The sequence below is a fragment of the Pseudonaja textilis genome, chromosome 2, assembly GCF_049901715.1.
Source record: "Pseudonaja textilis isolate UNSWEBS1 chromosome 2, rPseTex1.2, whole genome shotgun sequence".
NCBI lineage: Eukaryota > Metazoa > Chordata > Lepidosauria > Squamata > Elapidae > Pseudonaja > Pseudonaja textilis.
Window position 1 is genome coordinate 239,276,295 of NC_141991.1, and position 17,463 is coordinate 239,293,757.

Genomic DNA, 17,463 nt, shown 5'->3' on the forward strand with positions numbered 1-17,463 from the left:
TGCTTGGGGGAAGAATTTTGGATATGGGATTGATTTAGAGCAGGGGTCTCAAACTCAATTTACCTGGGGGCCGCTGGAGGGAGAGTCTGGGTGAGTCTGGGCTGCACTGCAGACGTCATTTCCGTTCGGCTTCTACTTGTCAGCGGCTTCTGGTTTTGCCTTTCACTTCCCAAGGCAACGCAGGACTGGAGCCGCGCGGAGCTGCGGGGAAGACTCTGGTGTATTCCTCTAAACAATGAGCTTGTAATGTAGTCCAGATTCCCAAAAGGGAGAGACTACTTTCCAGAGGATTATACTGTCCCTACACCTAGAGTGATTCTACTGCCTTTCTTTTGCCCAGGGCTACCACATGTTTTTCAGGGTTTACATGCATTCAATGTCTATAGTCCAGGGCCTAAATACATGTGTATTTAACAGAGTTGAAAGGGACTTTGGAGGTCTTCTAGTCCAAGCCCCTGCTCAGGCAGGAAAACTGTGGATGCCAAACTCTGCGTAGAGGTCCTGGGAAAGGTGTCAGAATAACACTTAGAAGGGACTTTTGGGGAAATCCTATACCATTTCAGAGAAATGGCTGTCCAGTCTTTTAAAAATTTCCAGTGATTGATCACCCAGAACTTCTGGGGACAAGCAGGTTCACTGATTAATTGGTCTCACTGTCAGAAAGTTTCTCCTTAGTTTTAGGTTGCTTCTCTCTTTGTTCAGTTTCCGTCCATTGCTTCTTGTTTGCCTCCTGATGCTTTGGAAAATACATTCCCCCCCTTTCTTTGTGGCAGCCCCTTAAAAGCCTGTTCCCTATATCACACTCTTGAGTAAAGCATGTGAGCCATTTCCTCCTTTCAGTGGTCCATGAAAGTACATCTATAGTATGCAGATAATAAAGTAAAAAAAGGTGAACATTTTTACAGAACTATAGATAAGTTGAGGCTGGGTGACAAGGAATGGCTGGGAGGGAAGGGGCCAGGTGAGGCACCCCTTGATGTGAGTGACATTGAGTTGGCCATGCCCACCCAGTCACATGACCACCAAGCAGTCCACCCAGTCACATGACCGCCAAGCCACACCCACCAAATAAGCCATGCCCACAGAACCTGTAGTAAAAAAAATTGAATTCCACCACTAAACAGAATAGAACAGAACAGAATAGCTTTATTTGGCCAAGTGTGATTAGACACACAAAGAATTTGTCATTGGTGCAGAAGCTCTTAATGTACGTGCAAAGCAACACAGTAATAATAATCATAATATACCAATAAGAGGGGGTAGTAGAGAAGATGAAAAGCAGAATAATAATACTATAGCCATACAACATGGGTAAATATACTTAGACATAAAATAATACTGTGCGGATGGGTGTTCAGCAGAGTGATGGCACAAGGGGATAAAAATGGCTCTTTATCTAGTTGTTTTGGCATGCAATAGCGGTGTCCTGAGAGGAGGAGTTGAAACAGTTTATGTCCAGGATGTGAGGGGTCTGCAGATATTTTCTCAGCCCTCCTTCTGACCCTATCAATATACAGTACAATATACAGGTCTTCTGTGGAAGGCGGGCTAGTTTTACGTATAAGTAGTCTGCTTTAATTTGTAAGATTTCTGTCTATAAGTGAAGAACAAGGAAGGAAACTATTCAGAAGTAATTATGTGCCTGTCTTGGGTTTTTGAGCCTGAGAGAACTTGAGTAAAGGAGGTGTAATGAAATTAGTCCAAGTACTGTGGTACTTGAGCACCCTAGCAGAAGAAGGGGTTTTCAGGAGTAGCTGAAGCATAAATTATTCTAGAGCAGGGGTGGGCAAATATGGCCCCTTTATGACCTGTGGACTTTAACTCCCAGAATTCATGAGCCAGCCATACTGATTCAGGAATTCTGGGACTTGAAGTCCACAGATCATAAAGCGGCCATATTTGCCCATCCCTGTTCTAGAGTGACTGCCAGGCTACCCATCTGTTGTTATCTTCTTCCTAAGACTGATGATTCAGATTTATTTCATATACTTCATTGTGTTGCACTGCTATATGGCATCTCAAAATAGGAACACCCCTGCCTACAGATTTTCCTTTTCCCAGCCGGTTCCCAGAATAATATTTTAAATTTAATTGAGACATGCACCCCTGCAGTCACCAAGAGCTGAGTTTATTATGAAGAAGTCTTGATTTGCTGGCTGCTTGAAACAGTTACATATCTTCTTTGTGATGCATAGCTATTGTGTTTGTATTTGTTCCGGCCAATTCTTAGAATTCTTTCAAATGAGAGAATCTACCACCTTAGCTAGGGGAGCCCCCTGTGAGACCCCAGCAGCCCACCCCTGTGGCTTCTACCCATGATTAGTGGGTAGGGGTCAACAGCTTCAGTGGGAGATGGAACGCTTCACACGACCTTTGAATGGCATGTTACACGGTTGGCCATTTCAAAACAGTTGAAGCCATGATGAAACTTTAAATCATTATTTTAAAATGATTATAATGCTATTAATGTGATCGCATTTGATGTTTTTGAGTCATTTCCCTTTTGCCTAAATATTACAATTACTAAAAATTACAATTTTGTGGAGCTGTAAAGGAGATGCAGGGGTGGGAGAGGACTGTACTTTTAGACTTGGAAGATTTTGTTAATGTAGCTTTGTCATAAAATAGAATTAGCTCATCTGGTTGGGATTCCTGTCTCTTTTACCCCACGAGGTCAATATCAATCTTGCAAACCCACCCCCTAATCTCCTGTACAGGTGAACATTTGCATGTTCATCTGATTGGATTTCCTAGTTTGGTAATGAAATGTCTGCAAGTAGATCAAGCTAAGAGAACAGCTAAAACTCAACAAACAGACCAAGAGAAGGGAGAGAGAAAGCAGGTCTCTAGTAAGAATTGCTTAGCTATGCTTTTTGGCCGAGTCAACCAACAGGCCTGTGCTACTTTATGGTCACACTAGCTAGATTTAGAACCAGTCTGTTAAGGAAAACTGAGAACTGAGGTGGCACAACAAGTTCTCTAGGACCAGGAGTGGGATTCAAATTTTTTAATAACTGGTTCTGTGGGCATGGCTTAGGTGGTAGGCATGGCTTGGTGGTCACGTGACTGGGTGGACATGGCTTGGTGGTCATGTTATTGGCTGGGCGTGGCCAACTCAATATCACTCACATTGAGGCACGCATCTCCTCGCCTGGCCTCTCATGACTGTGGGGATGCTGCAACAGTCGTAAGTGTGAAAAAAGGTCATAAGTCACTTTTTTCAGTGCTATTGTAACTTTGAATGGTCACTCCACACAAGCAAAGTACCAGCAAAGGAGGGGAAAAAAACTCCAGAGACGTTCCTGAGACAGGAAGTCTAGTCCTGCCAAGAATGTAATAAGAGTTAATGGAAAGGCAGTTTCTGTAAGCAACACCAGAATGTTTCCTTCCTGCCTTCCTTACAGGATTAGGCCAGTAATTTCTTCTAACAACTGGTTCTTCGAACTGCTTAGAATGTTAACAACCAGTTCTAGTGAATAGGTGCGAACTGGTAGAATCCCACCCCTGTCTCGGACCGTGTTTTTCAAACTTGGCAACTTTAAGAAGTAAAGACTTCATCTCACAGAATTCGGCGACCAGAATGGGTTGGAAGTTGAAGTCTACCCCTCTTAAAAATTGCCACGTACCGCTTTAGGATCAGCAAACTTGCAAAGAGGGGAAGAACAAGCAACTTCCTATCCATTAGAGAGAGGATAAGTCTGGTATTTCAGTTTTTAAAGCTACAGTTCATGACTGTCCACAGAAATATAATTGAAATAAATTGGAATTGATTTTGAACAGTGCTCAGCAATATATTCCACATAACCTACAGTTAAATTAAATCGGGGTTGCCTAGTATGTCTGAATTTTCCCATCATCATCCAGCTTTCCTTTGGCAATCTTCATTGTTACTTTTTAACATCTGCATTTCTCCTTCTAAAATGAAATTAGAAACCCCTTGACTGTGACTGGAAACGTCATCCATCATTATTTAAATATGAGCAAATGCTCTAGGATGACTGCAAAAAACCACCAATACCAAGCAAAGAATTCTTGGATCATGGCATGGAATATCAAAGAGTGAATGATCCTCAGTGAACTGTAAATCTGATCATAGCTAGTGGCTGTCACTTGTCTCTCTTTCTAGGCATTTTACACTAAAATTTAAAAGCAAATAAAAGAATCAAAGTCAGATTCTGAAGGCAGCTCCAGCATTTGAAAATAATTAAAACATCAGCCCAAAGCTTGACTTGTTTGATCGTGTTTTTAAAGAATTTACTCCTACCGTGTTTCTCCAACAATATGGCCTCTACCAATAGGAAGGCCCAGCATGTTTTATTGGCATAAAATCAAATTAAGCCCCTCCCCCCAAATTAAGGCCTATATTAAACATGTGAAATGGGGGGGGGGAATGACAGGGGGGGCTTGCCGTTAGGAAGTAGTTTTGTTGCATACCCGGATATGGTGCTGCCTGCGTTGGTGGGGCACTTCGTATCGGGAGACCTTCCGCCACCGTTGCTTTCCCTTCTCCCTTGCTGCCACAGCGTTTAGAGCAATGCCACAGAGTTTGGTGCAGCCATGTGCGGCCAGCCAGGGCTCCTCCCTGCAACCAGAGCCCTGCGGAGACACTCGGCTTCAGGTGCTCCTGTCGCCACCTTCCGTTTGCCTTCGAAGGTAAAACCAATTCTTTTAAAAATGACACCCTACTAGAACAAAGACTCCCCTGCCCGAGAGGGCAGCCCAACCCCACGTGAGGAGGCGAATCTCCCAGGGCCGCAGCGTAGGATCGGCCCACCCTGGCCGATTTTCACAAAGAGAAAAAAAAGTACAAATAAAACATCTTTTTCGAAAGTAGCGTAATCCCGGGTTACATTTCTTCATACAGACACAAATTCAGGTTCATGCACATTTTTATATTCTATTCCATATCTTATTACTATTTTACATTTTCTGCATAGCTTCTCCCCTCTTTTAATTTTCTCAATTTTATTTTAATTATCTCATCTAAATTCAAATCATTTTATTTATATTTTCTGTCCTGTTTCAATTATCTATTATCTTTTCTCACTAAACAAAATTTCTCCTGTAATTACTGATTGGAGTATGACGCCTTTATATCTTTTCCCCAAAGTTGTAACATTCAATATAATACATAACTTCCATTCAGATTCTGCTTGGTACATTCTTAAAATACACACTGTATTCTTAAAAAAAGAAAAAATTATAAATGTATATAATTAAAACAACATTCCATTCCAATTCAATTCTATCATTAATATTAATATTAATTAAAGTCTTAACATTTTTAACATTACTTTTCAATTAAATATCATACTTCTATGGGAACAATTATAAGCTTTCCATAGTTAATTTCCCCCACTCTACACTTATATTTTATAAAACATTAACTAATTAAAATGTTCCCGTTCCTTCCTAATTCAATTTTCTCATTTATTTCACTTATTCACAAACATTTCACTGAATTACACTAACTATTTTATCCCTCATTTTAATCATACGTTGTTTCCAATTTTCTAAAGTTATTTCTATTACTAATATAACAATACAATCTTATATACCTTTACAGAATCCCTTTTTCAGTTAGATTTTCACCCATTATCTCTAAATAGGTCCTGTTTCTCTATATCTTGCTCCGGTCCTTTGTAACTTCTTTTCCTTTCCTTCTTCCTTCTCTTCATCTCTCTCCCCCTTTTACCCCCTTGTCTCTCTACCTCTATTTCTCTCTTCTGTATTCCCCTTTTCTGTTGCTTTCCAGTATTATCCTTATTTTTTGAATTATTTTTCTTTTCTTTGGTTGTTTTTTTAAGTCTTAAATTCTCCATTCTCTTTCCCCCCTTTCCTTTTTCTTCCCCACATAAAATTGCTTGTTCATTAAAGATGGCTTCTTCTTTGTCCCAGTCTTCTTGTTTCTTGTTGTTTCTCATAGTTCCAAATCTCCATTTCTAAGAATTGAAAAATGAAGCCAAAAGAACCCTTCCCTTCTTGTGCATCTTCTTGGTACTTTTTAAGTTCCATTTTTAATTCATCCAGAAGTGGTGCCATTGTATAATTTTTTAAAAAACCACCTGATTGATTTTAGTCATTCAAATATAATAACCAAGAGTCCAAAGATCACCAAATAATCCAAATACACGCAAGCTGTTTCTTTTTTGCTTTTTTTTTCACTTTCTCTTCCTGGGGTTACTATTTAGTTGCAAAGTTTCAGTTAAAATGTATCTTTTAGAAGTCTTGTTGAAGTTTTACTGTAGATTCTTTTTAATTCCAGGCAGTCTCCTCCCTCTTCCAGATCCTGCCCTTATTCTTTTTCTCCCCCTTCCTGCTTATGAAAAATAAACTTTTTAATGTCCAGAAATCTTTATTATCCCTTTGGCATTTTGTTTTATTTTCAGCTTAATTGCCTATTGATGTCAAAGCGGATTTTTCCGATTTCTTATTTAAGTCTCTTAGTTGTCAGTATAGGGAAGGAGAGAGAAGAAAAAAAAAGCCAAACCTTTCCCTTTTCACTTTCCTTTGCTGCTTCCGACTTTTCTTTGGGAGCAATGTTATTTTTTGTAAATTTAAATTCCAGGGCACCTTAGTTGTTGCTTTTACAATTTAACCTGGTCAGCCAAAATTTTCACTTCTTATCTTCCTCCTGCACATTCTTTTCCAGTCGAGTTCTCCTTTGTGGTGGCCATTTCTGACCACCGCTGCAACCGCCTTCGGGAAAGGGAGTAATGGCCATCTGAGGAGGAGAGATGCGGCTCTCCTCAACTCTGCTGGCGGTCTCCCCTCTCTTCATCACCTCTACGGGGTGGCTTAGCCCTGAAACCAGCCAGCTCAGGGCGCTCCAGCAGCAAGCCCAGACAGAAACCAAGCATGATTGCGGATTTCTGTCTGTTGCCGAAGCCCTTCAAACCGGAAGTCAATTCAGTGCTGTTTTGTATGAACATCTATGGCATCTGGAGGCAGTTAAGACATTTGATCTTGGAGTGTTGGTTCATTGGCTCATTGCAAGATGGTAAAATAATTTCTGTGCTTAAAATGTCCCAGGAGTTAGGTTAAGATAACCTTCAAATTCAGTTGCAAATTACAGGCTTCCAAAGCTGACATAACTGCTGTGGGAATAAAGCCACAATATGGGATGCCAGAAACCCTTGGCCAACTAAAGATCCTACCCCTTCCTGAATATTAAAGATATAAAATGTAGTAAATTGTTCTAGTAGTGAAGGAAAGAAATCTCATCAATAAAGCACTTCTCACATAATATTTCTATAACTTTAGTAGCATTGCTCCAGGACATATGATTTCAAAATCATAGTCCCCCCCTCCAAATAAAATCATGTGTGTTTTGAGGTGCTCACAACTCCTTATGTATGGTACTCTTTGTCCTCTATCTCTGTTTTTTCTCTTAGAATATTTGATTTTCACAATAATCTCATGTTTTGCCCTCATATAACTGATGATAAGCTTGTCTGACTTAATTGTTCATAGCCCTGATTTAATTAAAATCAGATCCCAAGTTGCTTTTAAGATTAATGGTTAATAACAAAGACTAACATTGGAAAGCTTAAATGGAGCTTTCTTATAGGTAGATAAAAATACCTATTAAAATTAAATTTTTCAATCTTTTCCACTGGCAATGGGGGAAGGGAGGGGAGGAGGGGGTGGGGGGGGAGAGGAGGGGCAGGGGAGGATTCATTCTCATTTGGCCAAAATGAGTTGGCAGAGTTTGAGAACATGGAACTCATGGTTACTAACCATGCTTCAGATTGCATCATAGAATGTTAGAAGTTTTGCCATGAAATAAAGATAAAAATCTTTACCCCTGAACTGGTGTCCTTTAAACAGAGTCACACCGCAAGAGATATCTTAGCGATATTTTTTCAGTAGGAGTAAAATTGGAAATGTGCTTCCAAGCTCTGCCTATTTATCAAAGAGGCATCAGATTGCCATCACTGTCAGGTAAATTATATAGTACATATCAGTAAATTTGCAGCAGTTTACTGAGAATGCATGGCTCATGCAAAGACATATATAAAATTGGGAGGAATAACCAAAGTAATGAATATATTATAATAAATGAATGCTGGGAACCAGAGAAGGTCACCAAGTGGGTGGGTATGCAAATGTGAGGAGAAAATGTTCTACCCCTGCAAACAGAGTGTTAAAACACACACTGCTAAGGGTCCCCAGTTACAGTTTTTGTAGGGCCAATATACAGCCTGCAGATTGAAAAGTAACAGGGTGGGAAGGAAATTAGAGGAACAGCAGTGAATCACCTACAGTGGCATCAATTATTTTGCTTGGCTATTAGTTGGCTCCATGGTATTTTTCCTGTCTGTTTCTGTTTTTCCTTTTAAAAATGCCTAGCTGTGGTTTCAAAAGAGATGGGAAAAACAAAGAAAATAATGCAAATTGAAAATACAATCTAATGGTGACAATATCATACAGTGTTTTCTAACCTTGGCGACTTTAAGACGTGTGGACTTCAATTCCCAGAATTCTCCAGCCACCAATGGGTTAGGGTTAAGGTTAGGGTTAGGGTTAGGGGTTACGGTTGGCTGGGGAATTCTGGGAGTTGAAGTCTACATGTCTTAAAGTTGTCACAATTGGGAAAACCTGATCTAATAGCAATGCTAGTCTACACAAGAACATGTTTTGTTGCATGAAATGAGAGTGAAGCTGGAAAGATTTAACAACTTCATGAAAGGAGCATTGTGGGAGGGAGGGAGCTGGTATCATGATCTACTGATGGATCTTCACATATTTCTAAAAGAGACCATAATATCCTCTACCCTGGAAGTAATATTTAGTTTTCCTTACACTTAATTATGATTGTTTTATTCTCCGAAAAACTAAGATGTTGTCAGAGACTGTGGACCAAGATTATCTATCTAGGTAAGTGAACAAAGTGTGGCTATTTCATTACCTACACCAAAATAAATTAAATTTAAAACATTCATTATAAGTATTTAAAACAAAAACAATACTGTGACATACTCCTTTAAAAAAAAACTTCAAGGCAATTTTCCCCCTTCTGTTCAATACTGTCTGATTTTTTGGAGACTGCCTAGACAAGTCCCACAGACATGATCTATGTGATTGCTAAGATCCACCTTGATTGCATATAATCAATCCATCACATGCTGTAAAATTACAGCTATATCCCCTAATGGGAAAAAAGTTACAAATGATTGATATAGCATAAACAAAATTAACTTGCCAAGCTTCACACACAATTTTAGACTATTATGAAAACATATGACTTCACCAGCAAACATGCAGATTGAGCTAATGTTCTTGCTGTACATTACAACAATAAGACTCACTTCCTGCTCAGGTCATTCAGTTGTTGATGTAATTACATTGCCATTTGTCTTATTTTTGCCTGCTACTGGGTGTATCTTATTTGCTCCATAACCTTTTTACTTTCAAATAAACTCTGCCTTTCTAGGCACTTCAATGGCAACAGAAAGATTAACCACATTATTTAAATAATGAAAGTAAGGAAAGGAAATTTGTAGGCACCCCCCAGTGTTTCATTGTTATAGTGACAACACAAGACAGTTTTGTTCGGGAGAGCAGAGCAGAGGTGGTATTCAGCCGGTTCTGACCAGTTCTAGAGAACCGGTAGTGGAAATTTTGAGTAGTTCAGAGAACCAGCAACTACCACCTCTAACTGGCCCCGCCCCCATCTATTCGCTGCCTCCCGAGTCCCAGCTGATCAGCTGGGTTTTCTTTGGTTGCCCTGCACAGGAGAACGGAGCTGGAAAGCAGGTTAGTGGGGTGGGGACAAAATGGGGATTTTGCAGTAACCTTCCCCCAGGAGTGGGGAGGGAATGGGCATTTTACAGTATCCTTCCCCTACCACACTCACCAAGCCCCACCCACAGAACCGGTAGCACAAAAATTTGAATCCCACCACTGGAGCAGAGACCGTTGGGCCTTTAAGAATAAAGTCTTAACATAATTGACTGGAATTAGTCAGCTAAATGTACCATTTCAGGATAAGCTGGTGTAGCATTGTATATGTCAACTGTGAAACAGGACAAGAGCTTGCCTGTGAATATTAATTCAGGAATAGGCAACAACGAGAATGGGGTTGTTTTTGTGCCTTGCTTACAGGCTTTTCTTAATTATTTTTTTTTTTTTTTTTGGTGATAGAATGCAGTGAGGAGGTGGATTCCCAGGAGGGATGGGAAGCCCAGATATTATGTGTGAGAGAAAGCGGGGAAGGCAGCCCCTCCCAAACGGTTGAGAGAGTACATTGACATTGTAAACTCTGTTAGTGGAGTTTTCAGTCCAGCAAGTTATGTCTATAGGTGTGAAATAATAAAGAAAGAACTCCGCTTGGAAGAATTGCTAACTGTATTTTTTGGTCTTGACATTATTTGACTCTTGCAGAAAAAAAAGGATGCAAGGCAGAGTGTACCACCTACAATAATCCCCCAAATGGGAGTATTCAAAGACTACACTGGTGTAAAACTACGCATGCAATTAATGGCAGTAAATGCAAATGTATAAATCCTACTAACTTTTAAAGTATAATACGTCTCATGACTCAGTCTTCTGAGGGGTGGGTTACACACAAGACAAGACAATTAAAGGCCAAAGAGATGAACTCAGGTGCACCTAGAAGTGGCATTTCTCTTCTCTCCTGCCTGTCTTTTTCCACCTGCTCCTTCATGTCCTAAAATGTCTTGCTGTGCAAAATCAAAATGGATGCTAATGAAGTCTTGAACAAGCTGCAATCAAGATATTTCCTTACTGCTTGAGAGTCCTATTTCCATCACAATCACACAGATGCTTTTCTTCAGGCTCGTCAGGATGAAGTTTTCCCAATGATTGGAAAGGATTCTCCTGATATCACCGCTTTCTTCCAGAACAATTTCTTAGCCGTATATTTTGTCAGCAGAGTTTATGGGTAGACCTTGTTAGTGACTGCCTTGTTTAGCAAGTGTTCACAATTATAGTGGTGATGAAAAGGTAATTTTGTGACCATTTATGACCTTCCCAGGTTTGTAAAGCAAAGGAAAGATGAAGTAAATCGTAAGGACAGTCATGTTTTTGCTTAGCAACGGCATGGCCGAGCCCAATTGTGGTCACTAAGTGAGGAATACTTGTAGTAAGTTTTACCCTAACTGCTGAACATTGCTAACTTCAGAAATTCCATTCCAGAGACTTGTACCATTAATTAAAGATCACAATGCATTGAAAGACACCTCGCTCTCACTCTCTCTAAGATCATTAAGATCTTGAACTTTTTCTCAGAGACATCGCAGAGAGGGGGAATTCTCCCTTCCCCTCCTCTCCCCCCCTTCCCCCTCCCTCCACTATTCCAGCATTAAGGCCTATTCTTTGCCAGTCAAGCCTCTGGTCTCTTTCCCAAGCCAAGCTGGAATAGCTGCAGAGAGAAGTGAGACTAAATAGGAAGAGGTATATCAGCAGTAGACTTAAGTAACCGTCAGAAAGCCCATTAGTCACCTAGTAAATGGCCTTTACTGATAATGACCTTTACCATCAAGCTAATAACTTCCACGATGTTCATGAATTATTTTGAAACCAACCGAGAAGGTAGCTAATACCATAATTCATGGTAGTGAATTTCAAAGTTGAATTATACATTGTGTAAAAGAAAAACAAAATCATTTTGTCCTGTTTCTTCCAGAATTCAATTTCATTGGTTTTAATAGATTGGGAAGGGAGAAATAGCTCCTCCTTGTTCCCTTTATCTACAGCAGGGGTGTCCAACCTTGGCAACTTTAAGACTTGTGGACTTCAATTCCCAGAATTCCTCAGCCAGTCTTAAAGTTGCCAAGGTTGGACACCCCTGATCTACAGCATGCACAATTTTGTACACCTCAATCATATTACTTCTCATTTGCATGCTTTCTAGATTAAAAAACCCTAAATGTTGCAATATTTTCACACAGCAAAGCTACCCAGAGAATGTCATAGGGTGCTTTAACTTCAAACATCTTTTGATTAAAATTCTTTCTTGATTTGCAACAGACTCAGCCATTAGAGCTGTCTATAACCAGCTACAGTGATCTCAAAACAATGAAAACTTGCATGATGATGTCATTGTGCAAGTGGAATGATTTACATCACGGGTGTCAAACTCACATCGTCACAGCGGCATCATGTGACATATTGGGACTTTTTCCTCTTCGCTAAACCGGGCATGGGAATGGCCAGTGCATGATGCATCCTGCCCAAGGCCCGGGAGTTTGACAGCCCTGATTTGCAGACTTGAATTATGTAAATAATCTCATTTGCATGATGATCTCATCAAACATATGTCATCATTTTGCCTGCCTTTCCTTTCCTGCAGGTATCCTTGGCTGCTGTTGACTCAATTAAGTGTGACATAACCGTGCTGGGCAATCCAGCTCACCAGAAGTACTGTATGCCGTATGTTAAATTCATGGGAAGGAATGGAAGGCTTAGCTTCATTACTTAACAAAGTCTGTTCCAGCTGAATGAGATGTTGTGCCTTTTTAATAATACACAAAGATTATTAAAGTCTGGTGGGAAGAGGAGAAAAGGCTTTTGTGTGAAATATTTGATCTTGCAGAGGTGATATATTGTTTAATGATTTCTGGTAATAAAAAAAAACCCACTGCAAATGGAAAATTCATTTTATTTTATCTTGTCAGGTTTCTCTATTCTTCAGCTTACTGAACAGAATATAATTGAGAGCTCCAGTAAAAGTCTGCTGAAACTCAAGTCCATCTGTTATTGCTGAAAAACAATATTTATTGCTGTGTCTAAGGGTGAGGGTATGAGATCTGTGTGAAAGTTTTCCCAGGGTTAATTGAAGCGTCAAGTGACTTTGGAGTGGAGCCTTCTTCAAAAGTTAGGGGTTCCTTGGTGCTCTCTGAGCTTCATTGTTTTCTTGCAGATGTTTCGTTAGCCAAACTAGGTAACATCAGTCGTGCTAGATGCTACCTAGTTTGAGTAATTGAAATGCCTGCAAGAAAACAACCAAGTTCAGTGAGCACCAAGAACCCCCTCATTTCAACCCTGAGCAACAAATATTCTCTTTTATTTTTCAGAAGTTGAAGTTTGCTATATGATGATTGTGCAGCCATACCTACTGAGGCACGATAACAATTGTCTGTGTAAAATTCCTGCAGGATTCCTTCCATCCAAGGATTTTGATCCACTTACTGACCAAGTCTCGAATCTGTCAGCCATCAGGATTTAAGAATTAAAATGGGGGAAACCTGTATGGCCTTTCCCACTCAACCCCTGTCTCTACTGCTAATTTTGCAACCAGAGAATGTTGTGATATCCTGTTTTTTTTTGGTTCTCTGAAGCTAGCAAGCCCTCTGTATAGGGCAGGGGTCTTCAAACTTGACAGCTATAAGACTTGTGGACTTCAATTCCCAGAATTCCTCCTCCAGTCATCTTAACTCAGGAATTCTGGGAGTTGAAGTCCACAAGTCTTAAACTTCCCAAGTTTGAAGACCCTTGGTATAGGGATTCGTATTTGCATGCTAAAGATTGCTCTCATTTCCTGCCCCCCACATTCCAGTCTCAATTGTGATCTTAATCAAGGACTTTATTAAATCAATATGCTGCTTGAGTAAAAAGTCCCAGCAACTTAGGCTAGTTTACAAATTATTCAAAACATTTAAAAACATATAGCAGGATAAGAAACAAGAAACAAAATCAGGAAACAAGATGAAATCTGAATGTGGACGAAAGAAGGGGTGTCAGTTGTCTTCACCTACAAACGTGGTTGAAAAGGGACATCTTCAGGGCCTTTTGAAACCCCAGTAGGGTGGAGCCCATTCTAGCCCATGAAAGATAAGTTGCTTGATTCTATGCTAATTATTCTTTGTGTGAGACAGGGACAGGAGATTTCTGCCTCTGTATCTTTGGAATGATGGATTGTTGTGAAGTGCAGTTTCCCAGGAAGGAAGGAGCACATTCCAAGGGTGTGTGTGTGTGTGTGTGTGTGTGTAAGACAAAAGGTAGCACATGTCAGAGCTAGATAGAAGATAGAGGGAAGGAGTAAGGATAGCCACTCAGCTGTCATCAAGGGACTGAATAGATAGTTTTCTGTGCTTTTCTGTTGTGGAAAATTCGCTTTTGAGGTTTAAGTTTAAAGGTCAGTAGGTACTTTCCTTAAATGTGATGTGCTTATCCTGACTTTGCAAATTGCAGTTTGTTGTTGAGGACTACTATTTACAAAATTCATCAAATCAAATTCAACATATAAATTCAGTCCAAGTTTATCAAATGAATGGCAAAGGTTACCGTCAAAGGTTACCAGCAGAAATTTTTTTAGTACCAAGGAGCTTTACAAATCAAGAGTCATGAATTGAGATTGTTCCAGCATCAAATCCTGTCGACTATTCAAGAATTGAAGACTAACGTTGAAGAATAGAAGAGAATACTTTATTGGGGTAGAATATCTTATTGGCCAAGTATGACTAGACACACAAGGAATTTGGCTCTTGGTTATAAATGTAAAATAACAACATAATAATAGTCTTAATAACAAAGGACAATAATCATAATAATGATACAATAGAGAAAGTAGTGGAACAAATGAGAATGATAAAAGTAAGATGGCCAAACTATATGGTTAGATATCCCAAAACATAAGACAGTGCTATGGGAATTAGGTGTTTAGCAGAGTGAGGAAAAAAACCTGTCTCGGAGTCTAGTTGTTTTGGCATGCAGTGCTCTATAGCGGCATTCTGAGGGTAGGAGTTGAAATAGTTTATGTTCGGGATGTGATGGGTCTGCAGTCTATGGAGATTCTTAGTCATCCTGGTCATGGTTGTCTCAAAGGTGCTTTTTCAAGAGGCAACTGGACTTTCTGCTTTTTCTTTGAAGATGTTTTGCTTCACATCTAAGAAGCTTCTTCAGCTCTCAGAGCTGAAGGAGCCTGTAGATATTTTCTCAGTCCTCTTTCTGACCCATGTAGTATACAATACCCAGTAATGGCAAAACTACATATACTCATATTAAAAGTTTAATTAAATTCAAGCAGAAATGACACCCTTGCGTACAGTATATCACAAAACAAGGCAGCCTTAGAAATTTGAGATATGATTTTTAGGGGGGAAAAGTTAAGAAATTAGAAATAAAATAAACTGTTTAGAAAAACATAACCAACGATCTCTCATATTTCAAGAAAAGGACAAATTCCTAAGTAACAAATAGAGATCAGGGAAGGGAAGGGAAAAGAAAGCTGTCAAAAGTTATTCTTTGAAGATGGTTTATTATAATTTATTTTTATTTTATTTCAGTATTTTGCTTTTCTATTTTTTGCTATTATCTTGAAGAATACAAAGTGAACATATGTCACTTTATGTTTATTACAAAGTGTTTTTTTTTTAAAGGGAAATGGTTCCAGCAGCTTTGCTGGGCATATTTGCTCCCTTAAATTTTATAAGCTCAGAGAAAATACAGTTGCTCTGATCAAGCTTATTTTCTCTCAAGTAATCCTGCATGCCTCAGTTGCCTTGTGGCATTGCTGCGATTCTCTATTTCTCTCTTTCTCCTTCATCTACAGAGGTCTTCATCTTTGTGGATGAAGGAGAAAGAGAGAAAGAGAGAATCTCAGCAATGCCAGTGCTCTTTTCCTCTTTTCCAATGAAAATGCTCTTTTCCTGTGTGTGAAAGGGATGTGTGAAAGGTATGACTTCCTAGTTAACTACCTAGAGAAAGGCCAGAGAGCAAAATTTCTGGTTGCCTGGAAACAAAGAGCAGGAAAAAAAATGATCATAGACAAGCAGCAGGAAGAATGACAGAAAAAGAGGGGATATAAAAATAAATCCTTAATTTTCTATCTACATCCAGTTAGCCTTTCTGATCAATAATTTTTGTGATGTTGAAGAGTTAGTGCCACCAAAGACAAACCTTGGACAACATGAAGATATTCCAAAGGATTGGATGGAAGAAGCACCTGGTTCTGGATTAGAGTCTTGTGAGTCTAGGTCAGGGATGATGGGTCTGGCCTTGACAAAGTTCTGAGGCCTACAGCTACTGCACCAATTCTTGAGACGTGTTATTCTGGTTATTCCCCGTGTCTTGAAGTAGACCTTTGACCAAACTAATCCATGTAACGTTATGAGCCTGTTAGAAAGAGAAATCTGTTATTTATGCTAGCTTCATAGAAAGTACATTCAACACTATTTGATTTTTTTTGTTTGTTTCAGAAACATCAAACTTTTTCAAACAGCAAGAACTTCGAAGGATAAAGTGGGAAAGGAACCATGTGACACCAAGAATAACCTCCCGGCGTTCTGTCAGTAGAGAAAGATGGGTAGAGACTTTGGTAGTTGCTGATAGTAAAATGATTGAATACCATGGAAGCGAAAATGTGGAATCCTATATCCTCACGATCATAAATATGGTGGGTCACATAATTTGTTTCTATTGGGATGGATTTGATATTGATTCTATTCTATTCAATTCAATAAATGTGATTATCCCCTATATTTAATTATTTTCTCCTGTCATCTTAAAAATAGAATGATGCTTTTGTGAAAGCATAGTTCTTTATCCTAAATATGCCTGAATAAATATGCCAAATATAGTGGGGGGAAATGTGTAAAAAAACTTGACTCAAAATATTTTAGCAAAAGCAGCAACACTTCCAGTTTATCAAAGCAACTAAATCCTTAACCATAGCAACCAAAATAAACTCTGTATCAGTATGGTTTTTTTTTCATTTTGTTTAATTTGCCCTTCCCCCTCCCACCTTCAGTTGTTATATGTTCCAAAAGTTCCCATTTGGCATCTCAGAATCTCTTCCTCTTCCTTTTGTTTCTTCTTCTTTCCCCAGCCATATTTAGCTTGTAAGATCTTTGGAGAAAGGAACTATCTTTTGTTAACTGCCAGATACTTTGATGTTGACCAACAGTGTTCATGGGATTGAGGAACATGTGTCCAAAAGAGTCAAGATGTTGGCCACAACCATGCAATCAAAGTACATTAAAAAAGATGGAGTTTCAATAGTAGCATTGTGGCTGTCATCTTGACTACTTTTTTGACACTCCTCCAAAGAGACCCTTGACATCATCCCTAATAGGAAAAAAATATTAAAGAATCGATGAACTTCATATTGCCTGGCTTTGATTTAGGTTGCAGGATTATTCCATGATCCAAGCATTGGCAACGCAATCCATATTGTGCTTGTTCGACTTATTCTTCTTGAAGAAGAGGAGGTAAGAACTTGGTTTCCTGGTTAATCCTTGCATTGGTCATGTCATTGAAGGGAGATGCTTGAAGGAAAGAATGAATTTTTAGGGTCTTGCAAAAGAACAGAAGGGTTCCTACTATTGGTACTTCACGGGGCATGATGTCAAGTATTGCAACAGAGAAGAAGGGCATGGATGACCATGAGTTGGGCCTCCAGTTCCAGAAATGGATGCAATTGGTATATGATTGATCTGGGATCTACTCTATCAACTTTTACAAAGAATCCAACCTTTTATTTTTCCTCTTCAGAGATGC

The 17,463-nt window shown here is 39.3% G+C and overlaps 1 protein-coding gene across 1 annotated transcript in view; it reads left to right on the forward strand.

Annotated features, from left to right (window-relative positions):
* ADAMTS12 (ADAM metallopeptidase with thrombospondin type 1 motif 12) overlaps window positions 1–17,463 on the forward strand; it is a 164,471-nt gene that overhangs the window by 85,148 nt on the left and 61,860 nt on the right. Inside the window, exons 4-5 of the mRNA XM_087927399.1 lie at window positions 16,164–16,360; window positions 17,091–17,174. Of these exons, the coding sequence (XP_087783525.1) occupies window positions 16,164–16,360; window positions 17,091–17,174 (281 nt within the window). The remainder of the gene's footprint in view (window positions 1–16,163; window positions 16,361–17,090; window positions 17,175–17,463) is intronic.